This window comes from Eubalaena glacialis, chromosome 18 (assembly GCF_028564815.1).
Source record: "Eubalaena glacialis isolate mEubGla1 chromosome 18, mEubGla1.1.hap2.+ XY, whole genome shotgun sequence".
Classification (NCBI taxonomy): domain Eukaryota; kingdom Metazoa; phylum Chordata; class Mammalia; order Artiodactyla; family Balaenidae; genus Eubalaena; species Eubalaena glacialis.
The window spans coordinates 2,000,080-2,027,858 of record NC_083733.1 but is presented as its reverse complement, the minus strand read 5'-3'; the positions used below and the strand labels follow the sequence as shown (position 1 = coordinate 2,027,858).

General features: G+C 48.5%; 1 protein-coding gene across 3 annotated transcripts in view; it reads right to left on the bottom strand.

The window, feature by feature from the left end:
* Window positions 1-233: 233 nt before the first annotated feature.
* Window positions 234-27,779, bottom strand: part of KLHDC4 (kelch domain containing 4) — a 324,942-nt gene continuing 297,396 nt past the window's right edge. For all 3 annotated transcript variants that reach the window (XM_061173359.1, XM_061173357.1, XM_061173358.1), the window contains 7 exons: window positions 20,250-20,342; window positions 9,134-9,293; window positions 4,968-5,043; window positions 2,855-3,063; window positions 1,937-2,348; window positions 1,160-1,282; window positions 234-812 (listed from right to left, as the gene is read on the bottom strand). In XM_061173359.1, the coding sequence (XP_061029342.1) occupies window positions 748-812; window positions 1,160-1,282; window positions 1,937-2,348; window positions 2,855-3,063; window positions 4,968-5,043; window positions 9,134-9,293; window positions 20,250-20,305 (1,101 nt within the window). In that variant the 5' untranslated portion in view covers window positions 20,306-20,342 and the 3' untranslated portion in view covers window positions 234-747. The remainder of the gene's footprint in view (window positions 813-1,159; window positions 1,283-1,936; window positions 2,349-2,854; window positions 3,064-4,967; window positions 5,044-9,133; window positions 9,294-20,249; window positions 20,343-27,779) is intronic.

Here is a 27,779-nt window from a genome sequence, read left to right as displayed (position 1 = left end):
GCGCCCACGCACCGCAGACCCAGACGTGCCCGGCACGGGACGGCGAGGCCGCGTGGGGACAGTGGGGCCCGCCCTCCGGCTTCTTGTCCTCTTCTGTTGCTGTGCGAATGACGACCTTGAGCCTGAAGGGAAGAGGAGCAGAGCACAGCTCCACCACCTCCTCCCCAAAGGCGGGGAGCGGCCAGAGGAGCTGGGCACACGGCACTGCAAGGGACCCCAGGCAAAGCCACGTGGCAGAGCAAGCAGACCAGCCCACAGCGGGCGCTTTATTCTCCAGAGAACCAAGAAAACGCGTACAGGAGGCGGTGGGCGGCGACCGATAATTTTTAAAAATCAAAGAGACAGCTGAACGTGCAGGCGGGCAGAACCTGTCTCCTAGTTTTGCAGAGGGGAACCCCACAAAGCCCGCAGCGTTCCACTTCACGATCAAGGTGCCGCCTGCCGTGGAGGCGGCTCCCCCTCGCCCTCATCTTGGCCCCGACCCAGCCAGAGGCCCCGCCAGAACCACCGGGGCCCGGTGGCTGCACGGAAGACCACCTTGGCGGCGGCGCCCCCTGCCAAGTCCAGTTTATTGTAAACCGCACGCAGCGCACTGCGGTTAGACTGAGGGAACCCGACCCCCGCAGTCTAAGCTCTGGCTGGTGTGCGGCTCAGGCCGAGTCAGCAAAGAAAGCCGTGGCCACGGCCCGGGCGGCTCTCAGCACTCTCCTTCCGGGGCCCGGCGTCGTCCCGCGCCAGCTTCGCCCACTACTGCTGGGTCCTGGGCAGGGAGTCTGCAAACGGCTCACCGGGCGCCGCCGAGGGGCGTTGCTCTTCCGTGGAGAAGGAGGGGAATAAGAAAGAAAACGCGTTCAGCCGGGGAAGAAAGCCTGAGTCCTGACGGAGCGGACGCGCTGTGAGCATCCGGATTCACGCGGAGGACGTCACGAGGCCGCTACGGCCCTGCTTCAACAGCAAGCGCGCACACGCGCTCCAGACACAACGAGAAAAACACTTCAGCTGGCCTCAGGAGCACACCCACACAGCAAAGTCACATTTTAACAGAAGCTTGGTAAAATTGTACATTCCCTCATTACCGATAAAAACGAGGGCTCCGGCAGAGAAGGGACCTGAGCTGCGAGCCCTGGGGGGGCCGGGCTCGGCCCCGCGGCACACTCACCCCCGGCCTCCGCGCCGCCGGCCTCGTCCTCCTCGTCCTCCTCGTCCTCCCCGCCGCCCTCCGCGCCCCTGACCTCATCGCTGTCCTCCTCCGAGTCCGTCTCCTCCAGCCACTCCTGAGATTCTTTAGGCAAAAGTGAAAACCACAGAGTGTCAGCACGGCCAGGGCACCGGGGAAACTGCAGACAAGCCGCGGCCGCCCCGAGGAGCCCACCTTCCGCCTGGACACGCGGACGTGAGTGCGGGGGCCCCGCCCCGCCCCGCCCCCAGCGCGTCTGGCGCTCGCGGCAAACATCGCATCGCCACACGCCGAGGCAGAGACGGGCAGAGTGAGAAGCTGCGCTCCAAGACAGCAGGCGTCTCGCACAGCCGCTCAGGGCCTCTGCCCACACGTGTGGATTTTAAGGGATTTCAGCCTCAGACCCAAGGACTGAGCAGTGAGCGAGTCCGGCGCAGCCTGCGGTGCGACACGGCAGCGGAGACGGGTGGGCCGCTTGTCTGCTCCCGGGCGCGCACGCGCACCGCGGGGAAAACGTGCGTCCAGTCCGCTTTGCCGGGGCAGGTCTGAGGCTCACGGGCGGTGTCGGGGTGAGCCCGCTCCCTCCCCCGGGCCCCCTGCAGGGACGGCCGTGCACAGAGGCCCCCGGGCAGCAGGGCCCTCCCCCCTGGACTGAGGGCACAGGGGCGGGAGGGGGCGCAGCCGTGCAGCACTCTCGGCGGGTGCAGGGCGGACAAGCTGGGAGCTCCCGAGGCGACTGCAGAGGTGCCACGCCCTCACCTGGATCCATCTCCACCAAGACCGTCCACTCCTCCATCTTGTGAAGGTCGAGGCAGTACAAGTCACTGAGCGTGACCTGGCGGTCGCCAGCCTCAAACATGCCCCCGTAGAGGTAGAGGCGCCCGTGCTTCGCGGCCAGCATGGCGTTGGAGCGGGGGCTGGGCTCCACCGCATGGACACCCGCCTCGTTGGGGCCGTCGTCGTCGTCGTCGTCGTCGGACTCGGGCCGTCCTGCCGGGCCCAGGGCAGCGAGCACCTGCTTGATGGTGACCACGGTCCCGTCCTCTGCCACCACTTCTCTGACCACCTCCAGGGGCTCCTGGGCCCCGGTCCCCTTCATTTCCTGCTGGTTGGCACCCCCGGGCTCCCCTTTTTTGCCCCGCCTGCGCCTCCTCTTCTCCACCTTGGGCCCCTGTTGATAAAGAGCAAGGCAGCGCGATTCAGGATGGGGGGCAGCGAGCACCCGACAGCCAGAGGAGCCCCATCCACTTGCTGGGGCTCACCCCGGGACCACACCGCCCCTGCCTGGTGTGACCTCTCAGGGGAACGGGTGGCAGACACCAACCCTCACACGTTGCCCGACTCCCCTCAGAGGTGCCAAGGGATTTCAACCGGAGCCAGTCTTTGCCACAGAGTGGACCACCCGCCCTCCTTTGGCCATAGGGCCCTGCTTCTGAGGTCCCTGACCTGATGAAGCCCCCAGGATGTCAGTCCCGGGAGAGCAGCCACTGTGCCGCGTCTCTCAGGCTGGTGCCAGCAGCAGGGGCAGAGGCGACCCGGTCCCTGCTTACGGTGACAGTAAAGATGGTGGCAGCTCCACAGAGCCTCACAGAGGGACCGGGGAGGTCCTGGGCATCACTGACGGAGGTGACAGCCGGGCAGGCCCTGTACTGGCTGCAGGTCTGGGGCCCACGCTACCTTCAGCTGCCCCGCGAGCCAGTGGTTCCTGACGGGGTCGTAGATGTGCAGGTCGTTGAGGAAGTGGCCCTCCAGGCTCTCCTCCTCCTCCTCATCACACACACCTCCAAACAGCAGCGTCTGATGGTTCGGGGCCACAGCCACCGAGAAGCCAGACCTTGGGGTGGGCTTGGCACCGGAAGGGTTGACCCGAGCCCAGGCCCATCTGCCTGATGAGGAGAGGAAATGGGGAGGGGGGGCCTGCAGAATGCCATGGCCGTCGTTCTGCGCCTGCGGGTCCGGCGCACCCTGGAGGCCGTGCCTCCTCCTCAAGGGTCAGTCTGCACTGAGGTAGGGAACCTGTCCACACACCCTCCCAACACTTGCCCAGGGGCGCCGTGCAGCTGTGATGTGAAGGCAGGGGTGAGGTAGAGGCGGGCGCACCAGCTCCGGGGGATCCCGTACACTGTGCCCTCGGGTGGGGCCCTCCGACCACAGACACCCCCAGAACCTCCCGTGGGCCACGCACTGTGGTCCTTCCCTCTGGGCGGGCGCCGTGTTTACGCAGCAACCCTCAAGATGTGGCCTGGCACAAAACATGTGGGAGTCTTCCCAACACGTCCAGAAAAAGGAACTGGGATGTTTTTTCTTTAATGAACATTTAAAAAAAGAGAGAGAGAAGCAGCCAAGAGCAAGCCTTCCCTGGAGGCGCAGCCCTAGCGGCATGCATTAGTGGGCCGGCCACAAGGTCACTCACAGCAACCAGCATCTTAATGTTTACAGAAGAGAAGAGAAAAAGCATCAGCGTGCCCTGTACGTGGTCGGGGGAGGTCGCTTTCCCTGCTGTGCCGGATGCGTCTCAGGACACACCATGTACTTTTCACTGGGGGCCGAGGGCCTGACGGCCAGACGCGGGGGCTGAGAACGAGGGCTGGGGTCCCACTGCCTAGAACATGGTCCACTTTCAAGTTCAAGTGCGCTGACATGTAAAAGGGGCTCTAAACCTTGGCTCCCACGTCCCCATCAGTCACCGCAATTCGGCGTGGTTGGGACCTGAGAAACGCCTTGTACGTGACGTTTCTGCAGCCTCTGCTTGAAGAACGTCACAGCGGGAAAGAGGAAACGTTCCTGGCCCAGCAGGCCTCTCGTCTTACGGAGACGGGTCTCACAGGGGCCAAGGGGCAGCCAGGACCAGACGGGTCCCATCCGCTCAGGCCTCTCTCCCATCACGTGCACCATGCAAACTAACCACCTCCCGACTTCTGAGCTTTAAAAATGAGCGCTGGGAAGCCACCTCAGTGTCCATCAACAGAGGAACGGATATAGAAGATGTGGGGGGTGTGTGTGTTTGTGTGTGTATACACACAAACACACACACACAAACACACACACAATGGAATATCACTCAGCCATGAAAAAGAATGAAACAATGCCATTTGCAGCAACATGGAGGAACCTAGAGATAATCATACTAAGTGAAGTCAGACAGAGAAAGACAAATACCATATGAGATCACTTATATGTGTAATCTAAAAAGATGATGCAAATGAACTTATTCACAAGAGAAATAGACTCACAGACAAAGAAAACAAACTTATGCTTACCAAAGGGGAAAAGCAGGGAGGGATAAATTAGGAGTATGGGATTAACAGGTACACACTACTATGTATAAAATAATTAACAAAGACCTTCTCTATAGCACAAGGAACTCTACTCAATATTTTATAATAACCTATAAGGGAAAAGAATCTGAAAAACAACATATACACCTATGTACGACTGAATCATTTTGCTGTACACCTGAAACTAACACAACATTGTACATTAACTATACTTCAAATAAAAAAAAAAAAAGTGGACATTTCAACCCCACAAGACGCATTCCAAAAGTCTACGTCCTAACGCTGAGCAAGAACAAATGAGCGATGACACAGATGCCGTGGCCCCGCCCCCAAGAAGGGAGCTGTGGATGGACTGACATCACCTGTGTTTCTAACTCAGTGCGTCCTCAACGCCCCAGACGGGACACGGGGGCTGTTCATGGAGTGCCCCACCAGCCCCACGACCCTCTGCCCGCTTTCCACAGTGACACACAGACCAGCCGCGTGGTCTGTCACCTGCACAGCGCATGTACCTTCTCTTCCCTCCTCAGCCTTCAGCAGGAACATGTCGGAGTGCTGGGTACCTCTGTCCACATCTTTCTTGACTCTCTGCAAAAGGAAAAGGGAGCCGTGACAAATGCCACGTGCTGTGCCAAGCCACGCAAGGCCCCCCAAGCTCGTGGTCCCGTTTTCCATGGAGGTGACTCGCCAGCCTTCAGACCAGCCTCAAAATCTGAAACACAACAGGTTCCATCCAGACCGCATCCGAAGAGATAGAATAAATGACCACAGGCTGGGGACACCCCGGAGCTCCCCTCTCAGAGCTTCCTGTGGCTCCGAGCCGAGCCCTGCTCTGGGTGGGCGGGGTCACCGCAGGGACCCTCCTATCATTACACAGCCACCCTCCATCTCCAACCCCTGTGCCCTCAATTCCCATCGCCTTCCCAATAATGGGATTCAAGCTTTGGTGCGAGGATCCAACGAACGCTCTGTGCAGAAGCCAGCACAGCCATTTAAAGAGCTTTCCTGAGCTGTGGACGGCACGGCCCACTTCCACCCCGGTCTGCTGCTTCAAACTAGGCTCATGACCCTGGGCAGACCACACACTTTACCCTCCCGAGCAGCACCCCAGCCCTCACGCTACACCTTCTACCTCAGTGTAGAAGGGTCTAGAGAGCGACCTGGAAAACAGCTCGCCTCAGTGGCATGATCGCGGCAATTTTAACTTCTTTGTCTTTCTCCTTCAAATTCCCTATTTTTAATAAACTTTTAACTTCAGCATAGTTTTACATTTACAGAAAAACGGAGAAGATGGTACCGAGAGTTCCCATGTACGCTGCACCCTGTTTCCCCTTATGGTTAACATCTTACATTAGTGTGGTACATCTGCCACAATTAATGAACCAATACTGACAAATGACTATTAACTGAAGCCCACAGTTTATTCACATTTCCTTAGTTTTCCCTAATGTCCTTTTCCTGTCCCAGGACCCACGTTACACAGAGTCGTCATGAATCCTTAGGCCTCTTGAGCCGTGAGGGTTGCTCAGACTTGCCTTGTTTTTGGTGACACTGAGGAGGGCCAGTCAGGTGTTTTGTAGGGTCCCCTCTACCGGGACTCATCTGACACTGTTCTCACAATTGGACAGGGCTGTGGGTTTTGGGTGGTGGATCCCAGAGGTCAAGTGTCCTTCCCATCACATCCTATCAAGGGTGCATGCTGTCACCAAGACCCATCCCTGCCGACGTGGACCTTGCTCACCTGGCTGAGGTGTGTTTCTCAGGTTTCTCGCTGTCGAGTTACTGCCCCGCCCCAACTTTCCAGCCTGTCCTCCTTGGAAGAGCGTCAGTCTGCGCAGCCCCCTCTTCAGGAGGGGGTCGTGCTCCACCTCCTGGAGGGTGGAGGGTCCACCTCTGTGTGGAATGCTGCACAGAGCACTGTGGCTTTTCCCCGTGCATTTAATCTATTCAATCGCTGGTTCGCGATCGCGTGGGCTCATGGATATTCGGGCCCCTGTGCACTGCAGTCTGACACGACCTTACTTACTCTGTTGCTCAGAGTTCCAGCCCAGTCCACTGGGAACCCTTTCAGTCGGCTCCCGAGCCGCTGATGCACCCCATCAGTGCAGGTTTCTTACACGCGCTTCCTTGGGCTCTGGCGCTACAAGCAGCTCCGGGAGCACCTTGCACACTTCTTGCCCCAATTCCAGAATCGGCTACTTCCCCGAGAAGACCTGGTTACTTCGTGGAGATGGTCCTAGAATCCAAGATCTGGGCACAAGGTATGCTGACTGCTGCTGGGTGGTGGTGTTTTGTTCTGTCAGCCGACAGAGCCAGGGAATACGTGTGCACAATTCATTTTGTTTTGTTTAACTAACGAGTATGTATTGTGTTTACTGTAAGGGGGGAAAACCTATTTTCCTTTTGGAAAACAAACAATCCAATTGTCCGTGGGCCGGACATGTGACCTGACCGTCCTAGAACCAAGGAGGGTCAACGTCAGTCACGCATGGGAAGCAGCTGTCTCTAGGAAATGAGAGCTAGGTGCATGCCTCTTCTGTTCTCCTCTGGAAACAGGTGCACAATTCAAGCGATGCAATCACAGACAATTACTGAGACTGCATATTCCTCTTTTCCAGCAGGCTAGCAGGGGAAGTGGCTGCCACTCCCATGCCCACCCTTCCAAGCCAAAAGCCCAGCACTCTCAGGAACTAAATCCACACGAGGGGCTTCCCTGGTGGCGCAGTGGTTAAGAACCCTCCTGCCAATGCAGGGGACACGGGTTCGAGCCCTGGTCCAGGAAAATCCCACATGCCGCGGAGCAACTAAGCGCGTGCGCCACAACTACTGAGCCTGCGCTCCAGAGCCCACGAGCCACAGCTACTGAGCCTGTGTGCCACAACTACTGAAGTCCGGGCGCCTAGAGCCCGCGCTCTGCAACAAGAGAAGCCACCGCAATGAGAAGCCCGCGCACCGCAGCGAAGAGTAGCCCCCGCTCGCCGCAACTAGAGAAAGCCCGCGCGCAGCAACGAAAATCCAACACATTCATGTTTGGTAACTGCAATCACTGTTGCTTTTGTTGTGGTCATCCATGTACAATGCTTGGTGTCAGTCTATTTATCTCTTGTAAAAATAAAATACAGTGTGTGTGTGTGGAAAAAAAACCCAACACAGCCAAAAATAAATAAATTAAATAAATAAATTAAAAAAAAAAATAAATCCACACGAGGCCTTGCCCGCTGGCGGCACACTGCAGGAATTCAGTGCCGTCTGCTTGTGTTACAAACTTGACTGCAGCCGGGCTCCAGCCCTTCCCTCTCAGCCCCTCGTCCTCCTGCACCTGCTGGCACCCACGGCACTGCTCCGCCGACAGCAACCATCCTTGCTTAGAACCGAGCTGAGGGGAACTTGCATGCCATCACGTTTAAATACACCCCGCGAGGCCTGTACGCCAGAGCCCTCCCTGAGAACGCCGCTCTGCCCGCCTGGGGCCACGGCTTCCACACAGTGGCCAGCGTGGCAGAGCCCGGGGCCGGGGAGGCAAGGAGGCTGCAGCCGCGGGCTCCCCCCAAAGCACGCAACTCCCATCCCACCTCCCCTTCCTCACAGGGGTGCCGCGAGGCTCGGGCGCTAGTCCCTCACCCGGTGGCCTGCGCCGCCCTTCAGTAACGCGCCTCACACTGGCCAGACGCTCAGTCTCCTCGCTGGACTAGAGGGGGACCAGAATGCGCGTGAACCTCCGGGGCTGTCAGACTCCCCCAGGCGTGCAAGGCTCTGAGCGGGGCCTCAGCTCCTCCCCAAGGGGGGTGGACGTTAACGCCACGGAGCAGCGACGGGCGTGCACTTGACACAGCACTCCTTCCGCTGCTCGCACATTTCTGTCTCATACAGTATTAATGGAACCCACAGACATCTGAGAGAGACGTGTACCAAGTGTCACAACACTACGCTGCTCCTGCGGAGGGCGTTCCCACCCAGAAGAACCCCAGTATCACACCCACGTCTTTCACCAACTCTGGTAAATCCCCCGTGAGTGCAAACAGAGCAGCTTCTCACTGCCATCGAATGCCGAAGGCCTGGCGTGAGTGGGCCCTGAATTAAAGGCACTCGGATCATCCCCCAGCTGTCCGTGTGGCTGCAGAAAAGCAGCATTTGGGAATTAGGCACTGCTTTGATTAAAGTGGCATCAGCTTAACAAGGGCTTGCTGTTCATCATCCTGTTTTGCTCTGAGGAGCATCTACTGTGATAAAGCATCAGTTCTGGGCACTGCGCACAGCTTCTGGCGACAGCCGCCTGTTTCGCAGGGCCCTCCCAACTGTCACGCGCCTAGCCACGCCCCAGGCAGGTCACAACCACAAATCCCAAGTCAGTTTTCCTTTCCAGAACAAGAGCTGGCGGCTGGCTGAGTGGGGGTGTGGGGGTGTGGCAGGGTGGAAGGAGGTGGCTGGGGCACCTCCCTGCCACAGCCATCATTTACGCTGCATGTTTCGGGGGCGTGTGGATGAGAACGCAACGTGGCTATAAAGAACCTTAGTATGTTCGCACAGGAGCAGATCAACACCACCTCTGTCCATTTCTCATTCAACAGAAAGGACTGTTCATATTAATCTAATGAACTATTACTTGAAGTTTTCATCACTGGTGAAACTGAAAAGGCAGCAGACAGAAGTCACTCTGCATCCCACACGCGTGTCTTACCTGTTTCGAGTAGCCCCCGTAGATGACGATGCTGCCCTGGGCGGTGACGGTCATCTGGCAGCCTGACCTGGGTGTGGGCCCTGTCCCGGACGGGGACAGCCTGCTCCATGTGAAAGCGTCCAGGTTGAAGGCATACAGGTCATTGTAATAGATGTAATCTCTGTTATAATATAGGAACACAAACAAAAAGGCGGTGACATGAAAAAGTGAACTTGATTTAAAATAAAGATACATTTGCTACCATATGTACTATGTTATTGGTTTAATTAAAGTTTAAATTCATAGGAAAGGACAGCAAGCATATGTGAGTTTGCATTTGAAGCTAAACATAACACTGGCCCAGAGAAGCACAGTAACATGCCGGGATCCGAAAGTCTTTTCATTCTGAAAGTTACGCAGTTTATACAATCACAGTCTTGCAAATAATTATCTTAGTTTTCTATATGTGTAACTTTAAGCGGGACAGTGAACTATGTACCAATACCCTGCATACCTAGAAGGGAGATATTACAGCTTGGCAAGGGCTGTGGAGACCCTGGGCTGGGCAGAGATGGGGCAAAGCATTCCTGAAACTCAGAGAGGAGAACTCCTGGAGCCCACAAGCCCGAGCAAAAGCCAAGAGGACATGGCTGAGGCATTCCAAGAGGCACAGTGGCCCTGCCCTGCTCAATGCTCCTGGGACTTCAGTGGCAAAGCACTCAAAACAGAGACGGGGCCTTGAGGAGGGAGCACATGTGTGAGGAAAGCAGCGGTTCTGCCACAGACACAGAGGCAACCGTGTGTCCTGACGGGAATTTCACAGGTGGCCACGGGCAAAGCCAAGGGGCCTTGGGTCAGAATTACACGGAAGAATCAGAGATGCTCCCCAGGTACTCCACACGGAGAGCTGGGCCCGACGTTCGCAGGAAGAAAGCATGCACGCATGGAAGGAGCAAGCAGCCCCACCAGTCGGACATGATTCCTGACTCTCCTGCTGCACTCAGATCACCCAAGTCTGGCGCCCTGCAGCCAACGTGCAGGTCACTGTGCTCCCCCGGAATGCCGTCCAAAGCAGGGCACTGGGAACAGGATGAGCCACGTGAACTCTCCATCAAACGCGTCCTTCCGCGGGAGGACGGCTTTTAGTAGATCAACTGAGGAACCAGGGGCACAGTTTTTAAAAGACTTCACCACATTCCACAGTTTTCTCAGATTTCACATTGCAGATTTCCAGGAAAAAAAAATTCTATTCTGCACGCAGAGTAAATAACAACTGTCGTTGGGTTTTAAAGGTCAAACTGTACTTGGTTTAATATGGATGGTGACCACACAGATATCTGTGTGAGGAACTTCAACTTTTCTATATGTTTGAAATACTTCATAAAAAATAATTTTAAACAAAGTAACAGATAATAGCTTTGAAAAACGTTCTGAGTTTGAAATGGTTCCAAGTTACAACCACTGTAAACCTTGACTCATTTTGTAACCTGTGAGTCTCAGGAGAAGGGCCTGTGTAGACCCCACTCACTGTCCCGCACACAGCAGGTGCTGAATTAACACACTGACGTCTCATGAACCCCCGTGTCTGCAATGGCAAACAATTATTTGCTTTGTAAAGGGTTTTAAATGTAAACAACAATCCTTTAAATATGAATTTTAAAAAACAGAGCAGGCTCTCTTCTCCAAAATGGCAAGAAACCAAACACCTGCAGGTCAGGAGATGGACCAGGGGCAGGAGATGGACCAGGACAGAAAACCAGGGTGTAGGCAAGAGACAAACCAGGAGCAGGAGACGTGACCAGGGGCAGCAGATGGACCAGGGCAGGGAGCCGGGGGGTGCAGCACGACAGAATGTGGGAGTAACTGAACATCCGCAATCTTTGGTCGAGGACAAGTTCTACTACTTAATAGTTATCTTGCTTTCCTCATCTTTAACTTGAGATAATAACCTGCCCTCCCAATAGCTTGGTTTTTAAGTGAATTCTGTAAAAACCACTTGGTGAACTTTGTGACGAGACATGAAATTTAAGCACTATTATACCCAGACTATGCCTTTAAGGATACAAAATCATTCCTTGTTTAATTTGAATTCGACTTTAAAAATCTCCTCCCAAAGCACTTAAGGATTATACTCTGGGAGACCTTCAAAATGGCAGAAGAGTAAGACGTGGAGATCGCCTTCCTCCCCACAAATACATCAGAAATACATCTACATGTGGAACAACTCCTACAGAACACCTACTGAACGCTGGCAGAAAACCTCAGACCTCCCAAAAGGCAAGAAACTCCCCACTTACCTGGGGAGGGTAAAAGGAAAAAGAAAAAAGAGACAAAAGAATAGAGACGGGACCTGCACCAGTGGGAGGGAGCTGTGAAAGAGGAAAAGCTTCCACACACTAGGAAGCCCCTTCACTGGCGGAGACTGCGGGTGGCGGAGGGGGGAGCTTCCGAGCCACGGAGGAGAGCGCAGCCACAGGGGTGCAGAGGGCAAAGCGGAGAGATCCCCGCACAGAGGATCGGTGCCGACCAGCACTCACCAGCCCGAGAGGCTTGTCTGCTCCCCCGCCGGGGCGGGCGGGGGCGGGGAGCTTAGGCTCGGGCTTCGGCTTCAGAGGTCGGATCCCAGGGAGAGGACGGGGGTTGGCTGCGTGAACACAGCCTGAAGGGGGTTAGTGCGCCATAGCTAGCCGGGACGGAGTCCGGGAAAAAGTCTGGACCTGCCTAGGAGGCAAGAGACCATTGTTTCGCGGTGCGCGAGGAGAGGGGATTCAGAGTGCCACCTAAATGAGCTCCAGAGACGGGCGCGAGCCGCGGCTATCAGCAGGGACCCCAGGGACGGGCATGAGACGCTAAGGCTGCTGCTGCAGCCACCAAGAAGCCTGTGTGCAAGCACAGGTCACTATCCACACCTCCCCTCCCGGGAGCCTGTGCAGCCTGCCACTGCCAGGGTCCCGTGATCCAGAGACAACTTCCCCGGGGGAACACACGGCGTGCCTCAGGCTGGTGCAACGTCACGCCGGGCTCGGCCGCCGCAGGCTCGCCCCGCATTCCGTACCCCTCCCTCGCCCCGGCCTGAGCGAGCCGGAGCCCCCAAATCAGCTGCTCCTTTAACCCCATCCTGTCTGAGCGGGAACAGATGCCCTCAGGAGACCTACCCGCAGAGGTGGGGCCAAATCCAAAGCTGAACCCCCGGAGCTGTGCGAACAAAGAAGAGAAAGGGAAATCTCTCCCAACAGCCTCAGGAGCAGCGGATTAGATCTCCACAATCAACTTGATGTACCCTGCATCTGTGGAATACCTGAATAGACAACGAATCATCCCAAATTGAGGCGGTGTGGACTTTGGGAGCAACGATATATGTATTTTTTTCCTTTTTCTCTTTTTGTGGGTGTGTATGTGTATGCTTATGTGTGTGATTTTGTCTGCATAGCTTTGCTTTTACCATTTATCCTAGGATTCTGTCTGTCGGCGTTTTTTTTTTTGGTTTGCTTAGTATAGATTTTAGCACTTGTTATCAGTGGTGGATTTGTTTTTTGGTTTGGTTGCTCTCTTCTTTCTTTTTTTTAAATTACTTTTTAATTTTTATATAATTATTTTTTATTTTAATAACTTTATTATTTTATTTATTTTTCTTTCTTTCCTTCCTTTTTTCTCCCTTTTATTCTGAGCCGTGTGGATGACAGGGTCTTGGTGCTCCGGCCGGGCGTCAGGCCTGTGCCTCTGAGGTGGGAGAGCCTAGGTCAGGACACTGGTCCACCAGAGACCTCCCAACTCCACATAATATCAAACGGTGAAAATCTCCCAGAGATCTCCATCTCAACGCCAAGACCCAGCTCCACTCAACAACCAGCAAGCTACAGTGCTACACACCCTATGCCAAACAACTAGCAAGACAGGAACACAACCCCACACATTAGCAGAGAGGCTGCCTAAAATCATAATAAGGTCACAGACACCCCAAAACACACCACCAGACGCAGACCTGCCCGAGAGAAAGACAAGGTCCAGCCTCATCCACCAGAACACAGGCATTTAGTCCCCTCTACCAGGAAGCCTACACAACCCACTGGAGGCAGACACCAAAAACAACAGGAACTACGAACCTGCAGCCTGCGAAAAGGAGACCCCAAACACAGTAAGTGAAGCAAAATGAGAAGACAGAGAAACACACAGCAGATGAAGGAGCAAGGTAAAAACCCACCAGACCTAACAAATGAAGAGAAAATAGGCAGTCTACCTGAAAAAGAATTCAGAGTAATGATAGGAAAGATGATCCAAAATCTTGGAAATAGAATGGAGAAAATACAAGAAACGTTTAACAAGGAACTAGAAGAACTAAAGAGCAAACAAACAATGATGAACAGCACAATAAATGAAATTAAAAATTCTCTAGAAGGAATCAATACCAGAATAACTGAGGCAGAAGAATGGATAAGTGACCTGGAAGATAAAATAGTGGAAATAACTACTGCAGAGCAGAATAAAGAAAAAAGAATGAAAAGAATTGAGGATAGGGGCTTCCGTGGTGGCACAGTGGTTAAGAATCTGCCTGCCAGTGCAGGAGACACGGGTTCAAGCCCTGGTCCGGGAAGATCCCACATGCCGCAGAGCAACTAAGCCCATGCGCCACAACTACTGAGCCTGCGCTCTAGAGCCCCCGAGCCACAACTACTGAGCCCGTGTACCATAACTGCTGAAGGCCGGCACGCCTAGAGTCCGTGCTCCCAACAAGAGAAGCCACCACAAAGAGAAGCCTGCACACTGTAATGAACAGTAGCCCCTGCTTGTGGCAACTAGAGAAAGCCCACGTGCAGCAACGAACACCCAACACAGCCAAAAATAAAAATAAATAAAATAAAATAAATTTATAAATAAAAAAAAAAAGAATTGAGGACAGTCTCAGAGACCTCTGGGACAACATTAAACGCACCAATGCACCAACATTCGAATAACCCCACCAACATTAGGGGTCCCAGAATAAGAGGAGAAAAAGAAAGGGACTGAGAAAATATTTGAAGAGATTATAGTTGAAAGGTTCCCTAATATGGGAAAGGAAATAGTTAATCAAGTCCAGGAAGCACAGAGAGTCCCATACAGGATAAATCCAAGGAGAAACACGCCAAGACACATATTAATCAAACTATCAAAAATTAAATACAAAGAAAAAATATTAAAAGCAGCAAGGGAAAAACAACAAATAACATACGAGGGAATCCCCGTAAGGTTAACAGCTGATCTTTCAGCAGAAACTCTACAAGCCAGAAGGGAGTGGCAGGACATATTTAAAGTGATGAAAGGGAAAAACCTACAACCAAGATTATTCTACCCAGCAAGGATCTCATTCAGATTTGACAGAGAAATTAAAACCTTTTCAGACAAGCAAAAGCTAAGAGAATTCAGCACCACCAAACCAGCTTTACAACAAATGCTAAAGGAACTTCTCTAGGCAGGAAACACAAGAGAAGGAAAAGACCTACAATAACAAACCCAAAACAACTCAGAAAATGGTAATAGGAACATACATATCGATAATTACCTTAAATGTAAATGCATTAAATGCTCCAACCAAAAGACAAAGACTGGCTGAATGGATACAAAAACAAGACCCATATATATGCTGTCTATAAGAGACCCACTTCAGACCTAGGGACACATACAGACTGAAAATGAGGGGATGGAAAAAGATATTCCATGCAAATGGAAATCAAAAGAAAGCTGGAGTAGCAATTCTCATATCACACAAAATAGACTTTAAAATAGTCTATTTTATTTTAGACGCTACATAATGATCAAGGGATCAATCCAAGAAGAAGATATAACAACTGTAAATATTTATGCACCCAACATAGGAGCACCTCAATACATATGGCAAATGCTAACAGCCATAAAAGGGGAAATCAACAGTAACACAATCATAGTAGGGGACTTTAACACCCCACTTTCACCAACAGACAGATCATCCAAAATGAAAATAAATAAGGAAACACAATCTTTAAATGATACATTAAACAAGATGGACTTAATTGATATTTATAGGACATTCCATCCAAAAACAGCAGAATACACTTTCTTCTCAAGTGCTCATGGAACATTCTCCAGAATAGATCATATCCTGGGTCACAAATCAAGCCTTGGTAAATTTAAGAAAACTGAAATCGTATCAAGTATCTTTTCTGACCACAACGCTATGAGACGCTATCAATTACAGGAAAAAATCTGTAAAAAATACAAACACATGGAGGCTAAACAATATACTACTTAATAACCAAGAGATCACTGAGGAAATCAAAAAATACCTAAAAACAAATGACAATGAAAACACAACAACCCAAAACCTATGGGATGCAGCAAAAGCAGTTCTAAGAGGGAAGTTTATAGGAATACAATCCTACCTTAAGAAACAAGAAACATCTCAAATAAACAACCTACCCTTACACCTAGAGCAATTAGAGAAAGAAGAACAAAGAAACCCCAAAGTTAGCAGAAGGAAAGAAATCATAAAGATCAGATCAGAAATAAATGAAAAAGAAATGAAGGAAACAATAGCAAAGATCAATAAAACTAAAAGCTGGTTCTTTGAGAAGATAAACAAAATTGATAAACCACTAGCCAGACTCAGCAAGAAAAAAAGGGAGAAGACTCAAATCAATAGAATTAGAAATGAAAAAGGAGACGTAACAACTGACACTGCAGAAATACAAAGGATCATGAGAGATTACTACAAGCAACTATACGCCAATAAAATGGACAACCTGGAAGAAATGGACAAATTCTTAGAAAAGCACAACCTTCCGAGACTGAACCAGGCAGAAATAGAAAATATAAACAGAGCAATGCCAAGCACTGAAATTGAAACTGTGATTAAAAACCTTCCAACAAACAAAAGCCCAGGACCAGATGGATTACAGGCGAATTCTATCAAACATTTAGAGAAGAGCTAACACCTATCCTTCTCAAACTCTTCCAAAATATAGCAGAGGGAGGAACACTCCCAAACTCATTCTATGAGGCCACCATAACCCTGATACCAAAACCAGACAAAGATGTCACAAAGAAAGAAAACTACAGGCCAATATCACTGATGAACATAGATGCAAAAATCCTCAACAAAATACTAGCAAACAGAATCCAACAGCACATTAAAAGGATCATACACCATGATCAACTGGGGTTTATCCCAGGGATGCAAGGATTCTTCAATATACGCAAATCAATCAATGTGATATACCATATTAACAAATTGAAGGATAAAAACCATATGATCATCTCAATAGATGCAGGAAAAGCTTTTGACAAAATTCAACACCCATTTATGATAAAAACCCTCCAAAAAGTGGGCACAGAGGGAACTTATCTCAACATAATAAAGGCCATATTTGACAAACCCACAGCCAACATCATTCTCAATGGTGAAAAACTGAAACCATTTCCACCCTGATCAGGAACAAGACAAGGTTGCCCACTCTTACCACTATTATTCAACATTGTTTTGGAAGTTTTAGCCACAGCAATCAGAGAAGAAAAAGAAATAAAAAGAATCCAAATCAGAAAAGAAGAAGTAAAGCTGTCACTGTTTGCAGATGACATGATACTATACATAGAGAATCCTAAAGACTCTACCAGAAAACTAGTAGAGCTAATCAATGAATTTGGTAAAGTGGCAGGATACAAAATTAACACACAGAAATCTCTTGCATTCCTATACACTAATTTTGAAAAATCTGAAAGAGAAATTAAGGAAACACTCCCATTTACCACTGCAACAAAGAGAATAAAATACCTAGGAATAAACCTACCTAAAGAGACAAAAGACCTGTATGCAGAAAACTATAAGACACTGATGAAAGAAATTAAAGATGATACAAACAGATGGAGAGATATACCGTGTTCTTGGATTGGAAGAATCAACATTGTGAAAATGACTATACTACCTAAAACAATCTACAGATTCAGTGCAATCCCTATCAAACTACCACTGGCATTTTTCACAGAACTAGAACAAAAATTTCACAATTTGTATGGAAACACAAAAGACCCCAAATAGCCAAAGCAATCTTGAGAAAGAAAAATGGACCAGGAGTAACCAGGCTCCCTGACTTCAGACTATACTACAAAGCTACAGTAATCAAGACAGTCCGGTACTGGCACAAAAACAGAAATACAGATCAACAGAACACGACAGAAAGCCCAGAGACAAACCCACGCACATATGGTCACCTTATTTTTGATAAAGGAGGCAAGAATATACAATGAAGAAAAGACAGCCTTTAAGTGGTGCCGGGAAAACTGGACAGCTACATGTAAAAGAATGAAATTAGAACACTCCCTAACACCATACACAAAAATAAACCCAAAATGGATTAAAGACCTAAATGTAAGGCCAGACACTATAAAACTCTTAGAGGGAAACATAGGCAGAACACTCTATGACATAAATCACAGCAAGATCCTTTTTGAGCCACCTCCTAGAGAAATGGAAATAAAAACAAAAATAAACAAATGGGACCTAACGAAACCTAAAAGCTTTTGCACAGCAAAGGAAACCATAAACAAGATGAAAAGACAACCCTCAGAATGGGAGAAAATATTTGGAAATGAAGCAACTGACAAAGGATTAATCTCCAAAATTTACAAGCAGCTCATGCAGCTCAATGTCAAAAAAACAAACAACCCAATCCAAAAATGGGCAGAAGACCTAAACAGACATTTCTCCAAAGAAGATATACAGATTGCCAACAAACACATGAAAGAATGCTCAACACCATTAATCATTAGAGAAATGCAAATCAAAACTACAAATGAGGTTATCACCTCACACCAGTCAGAATGGCCATCATCAAAAAATCTACAGACAATAAATGCTGGAGAGGGTGTGGAGAAGACGGAACCCTTTTGCACTGTTGGTGGGAATGTAAATTGATACAGCCACTATGGAGAACAGTATGGAGGTTCCTTAAAAAACTAAAAACAGAATTACCATATGACCCAGCAATCCCAGTACTGGGCATATACCCTGAGAAAACCATAATTCAAAAAGAGACATGTACCACAATATTCATTGCAGCACTATTTACAATCGCCAGGACATGGAAGCAACCTAAGTGTCCATCAACAGATGAATGGATAAAGAAGATGTGGCACATATGTACAATGGAGTATTACTCAGCCATAAAAATAAATGAAATTGAGTTATCTGTAGTGAGGTGGATGGACCTAGAGTCTGTCATACAGAGTGAAGTAAGTCAGAAAGAGAAAAACAAATACCGTATGCTAACACATATATATCAAATCTAAAAGAAAAAAAAAGTTATGAAGAACCTAGGGGCAGGACAGGAATAAAGACGCAGACATAGAGAATGGACTTGAGGACACAGGGAGGGGGAAGGGTAAGCTGGGACGAAGTGAGAGAGTGGCATGGACTTATATACACTACCAAATGTAAAACAGATAACTAGTGGGAAGCAGTCGCATAGCACAGGGAGATCAGCTCGGTGCTTTGTGACCACCTAGAGGGGTGGGATAGGGAGGGTGGGAGGGAGACACAAGAGGGAGGAGATATGGGGATATATGTATATGTATAGTTGATTCACTTTGTTATACAGCAGAAACTAACACACCATTGTAAAGAATTATACTCCAATAAAAATGTTAAAAAATTAAAAAGAATTTAAAAAAAAAAAGAATTATATCCCCTTTTCTCAACTAATGAAAATATTTTTTGTTCGTGAAAGAAACCTGAAACCTCAACTGAGCCAGATCGACACCAGGATGCCTCAGCTCGGGTAGGGAACAGGGAACACAGCAACGCTCACTCCCGCTAACGTACCGAGCGCCACTCTCTCCACATGTATGTGCAAGGACTTATTCTCACGAGCCAGTGAGTATCGTAAAAAATGTGTGCCAATGGGGCTTCCCTGGTGGCGCAGTGGTTGAGAATCCGCCTGCCAATGCAGGGGACGCGGGTTCGAGCCCTGGTCTGGGAAGATCCCACGTGCCGCAGACCAGCTGGGCCCGTGAGCCACAACTACTGAGCCTGCGCATCTCGAGCCTGTGCTCCGCAACAAGAGAGGCCGCAATAGTGAGAGGCCCGCGCACCGCGATGAAGAGTGGCCCCCAACTGCCGCAACTAGAGAAAGCCCTCGCACAGAAACGAAGACCCAACACAGCCATAAATAAATAAATAAGTAAATAGATAAAAATTAAAATGGAGATTTCTAAAAAAAAAAAAAAAAATGTGCCAATGGAGTCACACTGAGAAAAGTGTGCGTGCTGCCACCACCACGAGTTGATAAGCATGTTATTTTTTAAAGGAGTAGGGAACAGAGGAGCACGTGAAACGAGGCACCAGCGAGAAAGCCATCCACCCACCTTGTCTGACACGGCCCAAGGTCAGAGGAAAAGCACCACTCGCGCGGCCGGCACCAGGCATCAGAGCAGTCTGGATGTCTCACCCAGAACCTTAGCGTTTTACGACAGTGGCAGGAACTACCCTGTTCGCCAAGTGTCTTCTTTCTCTGGGCTGAACTAATGAGGCCACTCAGGAAAGTATCAGTATAGATGACGGGCTTAAAGCCCCCGGAGAACATGCCTCCAGGCTGGGCACACAAGCACTGTGGCGACACCGCCAGGCACAGGAGACCTGGATGCCCCCTCAGGTCCCTCTGCAGGATGCAGGCTGCCGCATGTTCCCCATCGGGCGGATTTTAAAGTTATTTTAGCCCCGTGGTTCTCCAAGTGGGGTTCCCTGGGCAGCAGCACCAGCATCACCTGGAGCCTCAGAAATGCGGATCCTCAGCCCGATCCCAACGGAGTCACAAAGCAGGGTCTGAACAAGCCTTTCAGAGGGTTCTCAACGGGCGGAAGCTTGAGAGCCCATCTTAGATAGGACTGGCCACATTACTGGCAGGCCTTGGTGCAAAATAAAACTGTGGGAACCTCTGTTCAGTAATTATGAAGAATCCCGCGACAGTGACAGCAGAGCATTAAACCAAGCTCAGGGCCCTCCTCTGCAGCTGCCCAAGCCGTCGGCCCAGGTTTTAAGGGATGGGCAGCATTTTCCACGTGTATTCAGAATGGTTCTTCCCATAAGAAGCCCACTCCTGACTGCTCCAGGAAAGACGGTCCTCTTTGTACTGACCTTGTACTCTCATGGAAGCCACCAAAAAGGATTAACTGTCTCTTCCAGGCCACCATCCGATGTCCACTCCGTCCTGAAGGACCTCCTGGTGATCTAAAATTGAACAAAAAAAAAAGGAGAAGCTTGGCAGATGGCGGAAGAGTAGGACATGGAGCTCATCTCCTCCCACAAACACACCAAAATACATCTACAAGTGGAACGACTCGCACGGAACATCTACGGAATGCTGGCAGAAGACCTCAGACTTCCGAAAGCACAAGAAAACCTCCACATAACTGGGTAGAACAAAAGGAAAAAGAAAAAAAAAGTGAAAGGAGTTGGGACAGGACCTACCCCCTAGAGAGAGAGCTGTGAAGGAGGAAAGGTTCCTGCACCCTGGGAAGTCCACTCATCGTCAGGGAGATCAGCCTGGACAGACGGGGAGCTTTGGAGCCTCCGAGGAGAGCGTAACGGCCAGTTTGTGGAAGGCAACACGGAGAGTGCCCTGCACTCCCCAGCCCGAGACACTCATCCACAGGTGCGGGGGGGCGGCTGCGTGCTGAAGCTTGGGCTTCGGAGGTCAGACCCAGGGAGAGGACCAGGGCTGGCACACAGAGACAGCCTGAAGAGGCTGGACTGTGGCAACTGAGGGTGTGCTCGGAAGAAGCCCGGGCCTGTCAGAGAGGCAAGGTGCCATTGTTGGGGGGCACGTAAGGAGAGGAGCAGGACCACCATAAGAGCTTCCTTCCTTGTGCACGTGCTCTCAGTCAACTGGACACACGAGCTCTGGGCTGGGTGTGAGCCACCACCACCATCATGGGCTCTAGAGGCAGGCATGGGCCATCGCCACCGCTAAGACACACACAAGCAGACCCGAAGCACTGCCCCCCGCTGTCCTGGGAGTGCACGGGCCGCCACCACAAAGCCCGCGAGCAGGCCCCAAGCACTGCCCCTGCTGTCCCAGGAGTGCATGGGCTGCCGCTGCCACCACAAGACCCATGAAGAGGTGCCAAGTGCTGCCTGCACTGTCTCGGGAGGGCATGGGCCACCACCACCAAGAGACCCGCCAGCAGGCGCCAATCACTGTCTCTGCCCTCTTGGGAGCATGCGGGCCGCCACCCCCACTACGAGAACTGGGAGCAGGGGCCAATCACTGCCCCCGCTGTCCAAAAGCCTCAGGGGCCGCCGCCCCTGCGGGGAGACCAACAAGCGGGCGCTGATCGCTGCCCCCGCCACACCAGGAGCGCACACGGGCCACCGCACCTGCACACCCCATATCAAGGGGATAATGTCCAGCATACACTGAGGAAAGAGGCAGCAAGCAGCCAGGCTAAAAGCAGCCCCTCAATGCCAGACAAGATGGCGGAGTAGAGGATCGAGCTCACCTCCTCTCAACAAAACACCAAAATCACAACTAACTGCTAAACGACTATCAACAAAAAAGACTGGGGGGCTTCCCTGGTAGTGCAGTGGTTAAGAATCCGCCTGCCAATGCAGGGGACATGGGTTCGGGCCCTGGTCTGGTAAGATCCCACATGCCACGGAGCAACTAAGCCCGTGTACCACAACCACTGAGCCTGTGTTCTAGAGCCCGCGAGCCACTATTGAGCCCATGTGCCACAACTACTGAAGCCCATAAGCCACGACTACTGAAGCCCGTGAGCCACAACTACTGAAGCCCGCACGCCTAGAGCCCGTGCTCCGCTACAAGAGAAGCCACCACAATGACAAGCCCGCGCACCGCAAGGAAGAGTAGCCCCCACTCACCACAACTGGAGAAAGCCCGCGTGCAGCAACAAAGACCCACCTCAGCCGTAAGTAAATAAATAAATTTTTTTAAAAAAGACCAGAACCTACCAAAAAAGATATTTTACACCCAAAGACAAAGAAAAAGCCACAACGAGATGGTAGGAGGAGCACTTTCACAATATAATCAAGTTCCATACCCGCCAGGTGGGTGACCAACAAACTGGAAAATAATTATATGGTAGAGGTTCTCCCACAGGAGTGAGAATTCTGAGCCCCACGTCAGGCTCTCCAGCCTGAGGGTCTGGCCTCAGGAGGAGGAGCCCCCAGAGCTCTTGGCTTTCAAGGCCAGCAGGGCTTGAGTGCAGGAGCTCCACAGGACTGGGGGAAACAAGAGACTCCACTCCTGGAGAGCACACACAAGATTTCGTGTGCACTGGGACCCAGCACAAAGCAGTGACTCCACAGGAGCCTGGGATAGACCTACCTGCGGGTCTTGGAGGGTCTCCTGGGGAGGCAGTGAGTCAGCTGTGGCTCACTGTGGGGGCAAGGACACTGGTGGCAGAGGCCCCAGGGAATATGACCAGCGTGAGCTCTCCTGGAGGTCGCCATTTTGGCACCAAGACCTGGCCCCACCCAACAGCCAGCAGGCTCTAGTGCTGGGATGCCTCAGGCCAAACAACCAGCAGGGGAAACACAGCCCCTCCCATCAGCAGACAGGCTGCCTAAAGTTGTACTGAGCTCACAGTCACCTCTAAACACACCTCCTGACATGGGCCTGTCCACGAGAGGGACAAGACCCAGCTCCACCCACCAGTGGGCTGGCTCCAGTCCCTCCCACCAGGAAGCCTGCACAAGCCCAGGACCAACCTCACCTTCCAGGGGCAGACACCAAAAACAAGAGGAACTACAATCTTGCAGCCTGCAGAAAGGAGACCACAAACACAGAAAGTTAGACAAAATGAGATGGCAAGAAATATGTGCCAGATGAAGGAACAAGATAAAAACCCAGAAGAACAATTAAGTGAAGTGGAGATAAGCAATCTACCTGAAAAAGAATTAAAAGTAAATACAGTAAAGATGACCCAAGATCTCAGAAAAAGAATGGAGGCACAGACCGAGAAGATACAAGAAATGTTTGATAAAGAGCTAGAAGATTTGAAGAACAAACAGATGAACAACACAATAGCTGAAATGAAAAACACACTGAAAAGAATCGATAGCAGAATAAATGAGGCAGAAGAATGAATAAGTGAGCTGGACAACAGAGTGGTGGAAATCACTGCCACAGACTAGAAAAAACAAAAAAGAATGAAAAGAAACGAGGACAGTCTCAGAGACCTTTGGGACAACATGAAACACATCAACATTCACAATATAGGACTCCTAGAAGGAGAAGAGAGAGAGAAAGGGCCCGAGAAAATATATGCAGAGATTATAGCCGAAAACTTCCCTAACATGGGAAAGGAAACACTCACTCAAGTCCAGTAAGTGCAGAGAGTCCCATACAGGATAAACCCAAGGAGGAACACGCCAAGACACATATTAATGAAACTGACAAAAATTAAAGACAAAGAGAAAATATTAAAAGCAACAAGGGAAAAGCAACAAGTAACATACAAGGGAATCCCCGTAAGGTTTCTTCAGCAGAACCTCTGCAGGCCAGAACGGAGTGGCATGATACACTTAAAGTAATGAAAGGGAAAAACCTACAACCAAGAATACTCTACCCAGCAAGGCTCTCGTTCAGATTCGAAAGAGAAATAGGAAGCTTTACAGATAAGCAAAAGCTAAGATAATTCAGCACCACCAAACCAGCTTTACAACAAATGCTAAAGGAACTTCTCTAGGCGGAAAAGGCCACAACTAGAAACAAGAAAATTATGAATGGGAAAGCTCACCAGTAAAGGCAAACACACAGTAAAGGTAGGAAATCACCCACACACAAATATGATATCAAAACCAGCAATCGTGAGAAAAGGAAAGTACAGATGCAGGATATAGGGAATGTGTTTGAAATTAAGAGACCAGCAACTTAAAACAATCTTGTATATATTCACTATATAGACTGCTTTACCAAAACCTCATGGGAACCACCAACCAAAAATCTACAATAGATACAATAGACACACACACAAAAAAAGCAATCCAAACACAAGACTAAAGATAGTCATCAAATCACAAGACAACAAAAGAAGAAGGGAAGAAAAAAGACCTACAAAAACAAATCCAACACAATTAACAAAATGGCAATAAGAACATACATATCGAGAATTACCTTATATGGAAATGGTTTAAATGCTCCAAACAAAAGACAAAGAATGCCTGAACGGATACAAAAACAAGACCCATATATATGTTGTCTACAAGAGACCCACTTCAGATCAGATCTAGGGACACATACAGTTTGAAAGTGAGGGGATGGAAAAAAGGTATTCCATGCAAATGGAAATCAAAAGAAAGCTGGAGTAGCAATACTCATATCAGACAAAACAGACCTTAAAATAAAGACTGTTACAAGAAACAAAGAAGGACACTACCTAATGATCAAGGGATAAATCCAAGAGGAAAATATAACAATTGTAAATATATATATACACCCAACATAGGAGAACCTCAACATGTAAGACAAATGCAAACAGCCATAAAAGGAGAAATCGACAGTAACACAATAATGGTAGGGGGCTTTAACACCGCACTTACATCAATGGACAGATCATCCAGACAGAAAATCAATAAGGAAACACAGGCCATAAGTAACACATAAGACCATCCAAAAGCAGCAGAATACACATTCTTCTCAGGCGCACATGGAACATTCTCCAGGATAGGTCACATGCTGGGCCACAAAGCAAGCCTTGGTAAACTTAAGAAAACTGAGATCATATCAAGCATCTTTTCCAACCACAACACTATGAGATTAGAAATCAATAACAGAAAGAACTTAAAAAAAAAAACAAAACACAAACATGTGGAGGATAAACAACATGTTATGAAACAACCAATGGATCACTGAATAAATCAAAGAGTAAATAAATAAATAACTAGAGATAAAAGACAATGAAAATACGGGAATCCAAAACCTATGGGATGTGGCAAAAGCAGTTCTAAGAGGGAAGTTTACAGCAATACAATCTTACCTCAGGAAACAAGAAAAATCTCAAACAACCTAACTTACACCTAAAACAACTAGAGAAAGAAGAACGAAACCCAAAGGTAGTAGAAAAAAAAATCATAAAGATCTGAGCAGAAATAAATAAATTGAGACAAAGAAAACAATAGCAAAGATCAATGAAACTAAAAGCTGGTTCTTTGAAAAGATAAAATTGATAAACCTTTAACCAGACTCATCAAGAAAAAAAGGGAGAGGGGTCAAATCAATAAAATTAGAAATGAAAAAGGAGAACTTACAAAAGACACCACAGAAATACAAAGCATCCTAAGAGACTACTACAAGCAACTCTATGACAATAAAATGGACAACCTAGAAGAAATGGACAAATTCTTAGAAAGGTACAACCTTCCAAGATGGAACCAGGAAGAAACAGAAAATATGAACAGACCAATCACAAGTCATGAAATTGAAATTGTGACTAAAAAACTTCCGACAAACAAAAGTCCAGGACCAGATGGCTTCACAGACGAATTCTATCAAACATTTAGAGAAGAGTTAACACCCATCCTTCTGAAACTCTTCCCAAAAACTGCAGAAGAAGAAACATTCCCAAACTCATTCTATGAGTCCACCATCACCCTGATACCAAAACCAGACAAAAATACCACAAAAAAAGAAAATTACAGGCCAATATCACTGATGAACACAGACGCAAAAATTCTCAACAGAATACTAGCAAACCAAATGCAACAATACATTAAAAAGATCATACACCACGATCAAGTAGCATTTATCCCAGGGATTCAAGAATTCTTCAATATACGCAAATCAATCAGTATGATACACATTAACAAATTGGAGAATAAAAACCATATGATCATCTCAATAGATGCAGAAAAAGCTTTTGACAAAATTCAACACCCATCAATGATAAAAACTCTCCAGAAAGTGGGCAAAGAGGGAACGTACCTCAACATAATAAAGGCCATAGGCCATAGATGACAAACCCACAGCTAACATCATTCTCAATGGTGAAAAACTGAAAGCATTTCCTCTGAGATCAGGAAAAAGACAAGGATGTCCACTTTCACCACTTTTATTCAACATAGTTTTGGAAGTCCTAGCCATGGCAATCAGAGAAGAAAAAGAAATAAAAGGAATTCAAATTGGAAAAGAAGAAGTAAAACTGTCACTGTTTGCAGATGACATGATACTATACATAGAAAATCCTAAAGATGCTACCAGAAAACTACTAGAGCTCATCAATGAATTCAGAAAAGTTCCAGGATACAAAATTAATACACAGAAATCTCTTGCATTCCTATACACTAACAATGAAAGATCAGAAAGAGAAATTAAGAAAACAATCCCATTTACCATCGCATGAAAAAGAACAAAATACCTAGGAATAAACCTACCTAAGGAGGAAAAAGACCCATACCCTGAAAACTGTAAGACACTGATGAAAGAAATCAAAGATGACACAAACAGATGGAAAGATACACCATGTTCTTGGATTGGAAGAATCAACATTGTCAAAATGACTATACTACCCAAAGCAATCTACAGACTCAGTGCAATCCCTATCAAATTACCAATGGTATTTTTCACACAACTAGAAAAAATTTTTTTTAATTTCTATGGAAACACAAAAGACCCCAAATAGCCAAAGCAATCCTGAGAAACAAAAACGGAGCTGGAGCAATCAGACTCCCTGACTTCCCACTATACTACAAAGCTACAGGAATCAAAACAGTATGGTACTGGCACAAAAACAGAAATATAGATCAATGGGACAGGATAGAAAGCCCCAAAATAAACCCATACACCTACGATCAGTTAATCTATGACAAAGGAGGCAAGAATATACAATGGAGAAAAGACAGTCTCTTCAATAAGTGGTGCTAGGAAAACTGGGCAACTACATGTAAAAGAATGAAATTAGAACATTCTCCAACACCATACACAAAAATAAACTCAAAATGGATTAAAGACCTACTGTAAGGCTGGATATGATAAAACTCTTAGAGGAAAACATAGACAGAACACTCTGACATAAGTCACAGCAATATTTTTTTTGGATCCACCTCCTAGAGAGTAATGAAAATAAAAACAAAAATAAACAAATGGGACCTAATGAAACTTAAAAGCTTTTGCACAGCAAAGGAAACCATAAAAAAACAAAGACAACCGACAGAATGGGAGAAAGTATTTGCAAATGAAGTGACTGACAATGGATTAATCTCCAAAATATATAAACAGCTCATGCAGCTCAATATCAAAAAAAACAAACAACCCAATCAAAAAATGTGCAGAAGACCTAAACAGACATTTCTCGAAAGAAGACATACAGATGGCCAAAAAGCACATGAAAAGATGCTCAACATCATTAATTACTAGAGAAATGAAAATCAAAACTACAATGAGGTATCACCTCACACCTACCAGATGGCCATCATCAAAATATCTACAAAGAACGAATGCTGGAGAGGGTGTGGGGAAAAGGGAACCCTCCTACACTGTTGGTGGGAATGTAAATTGGTGCAGCCACTATGGAGAACAGTATGGAAGTTCCTTAAAAAACTAAAAATAGAGCTACCATATGACCCAGCAATCCCACTCCTGGGCATATATCCAGAGAAAACAATAATTCAAAAAGATACATGCACCCCAGTGTTCACTGCAGCTCT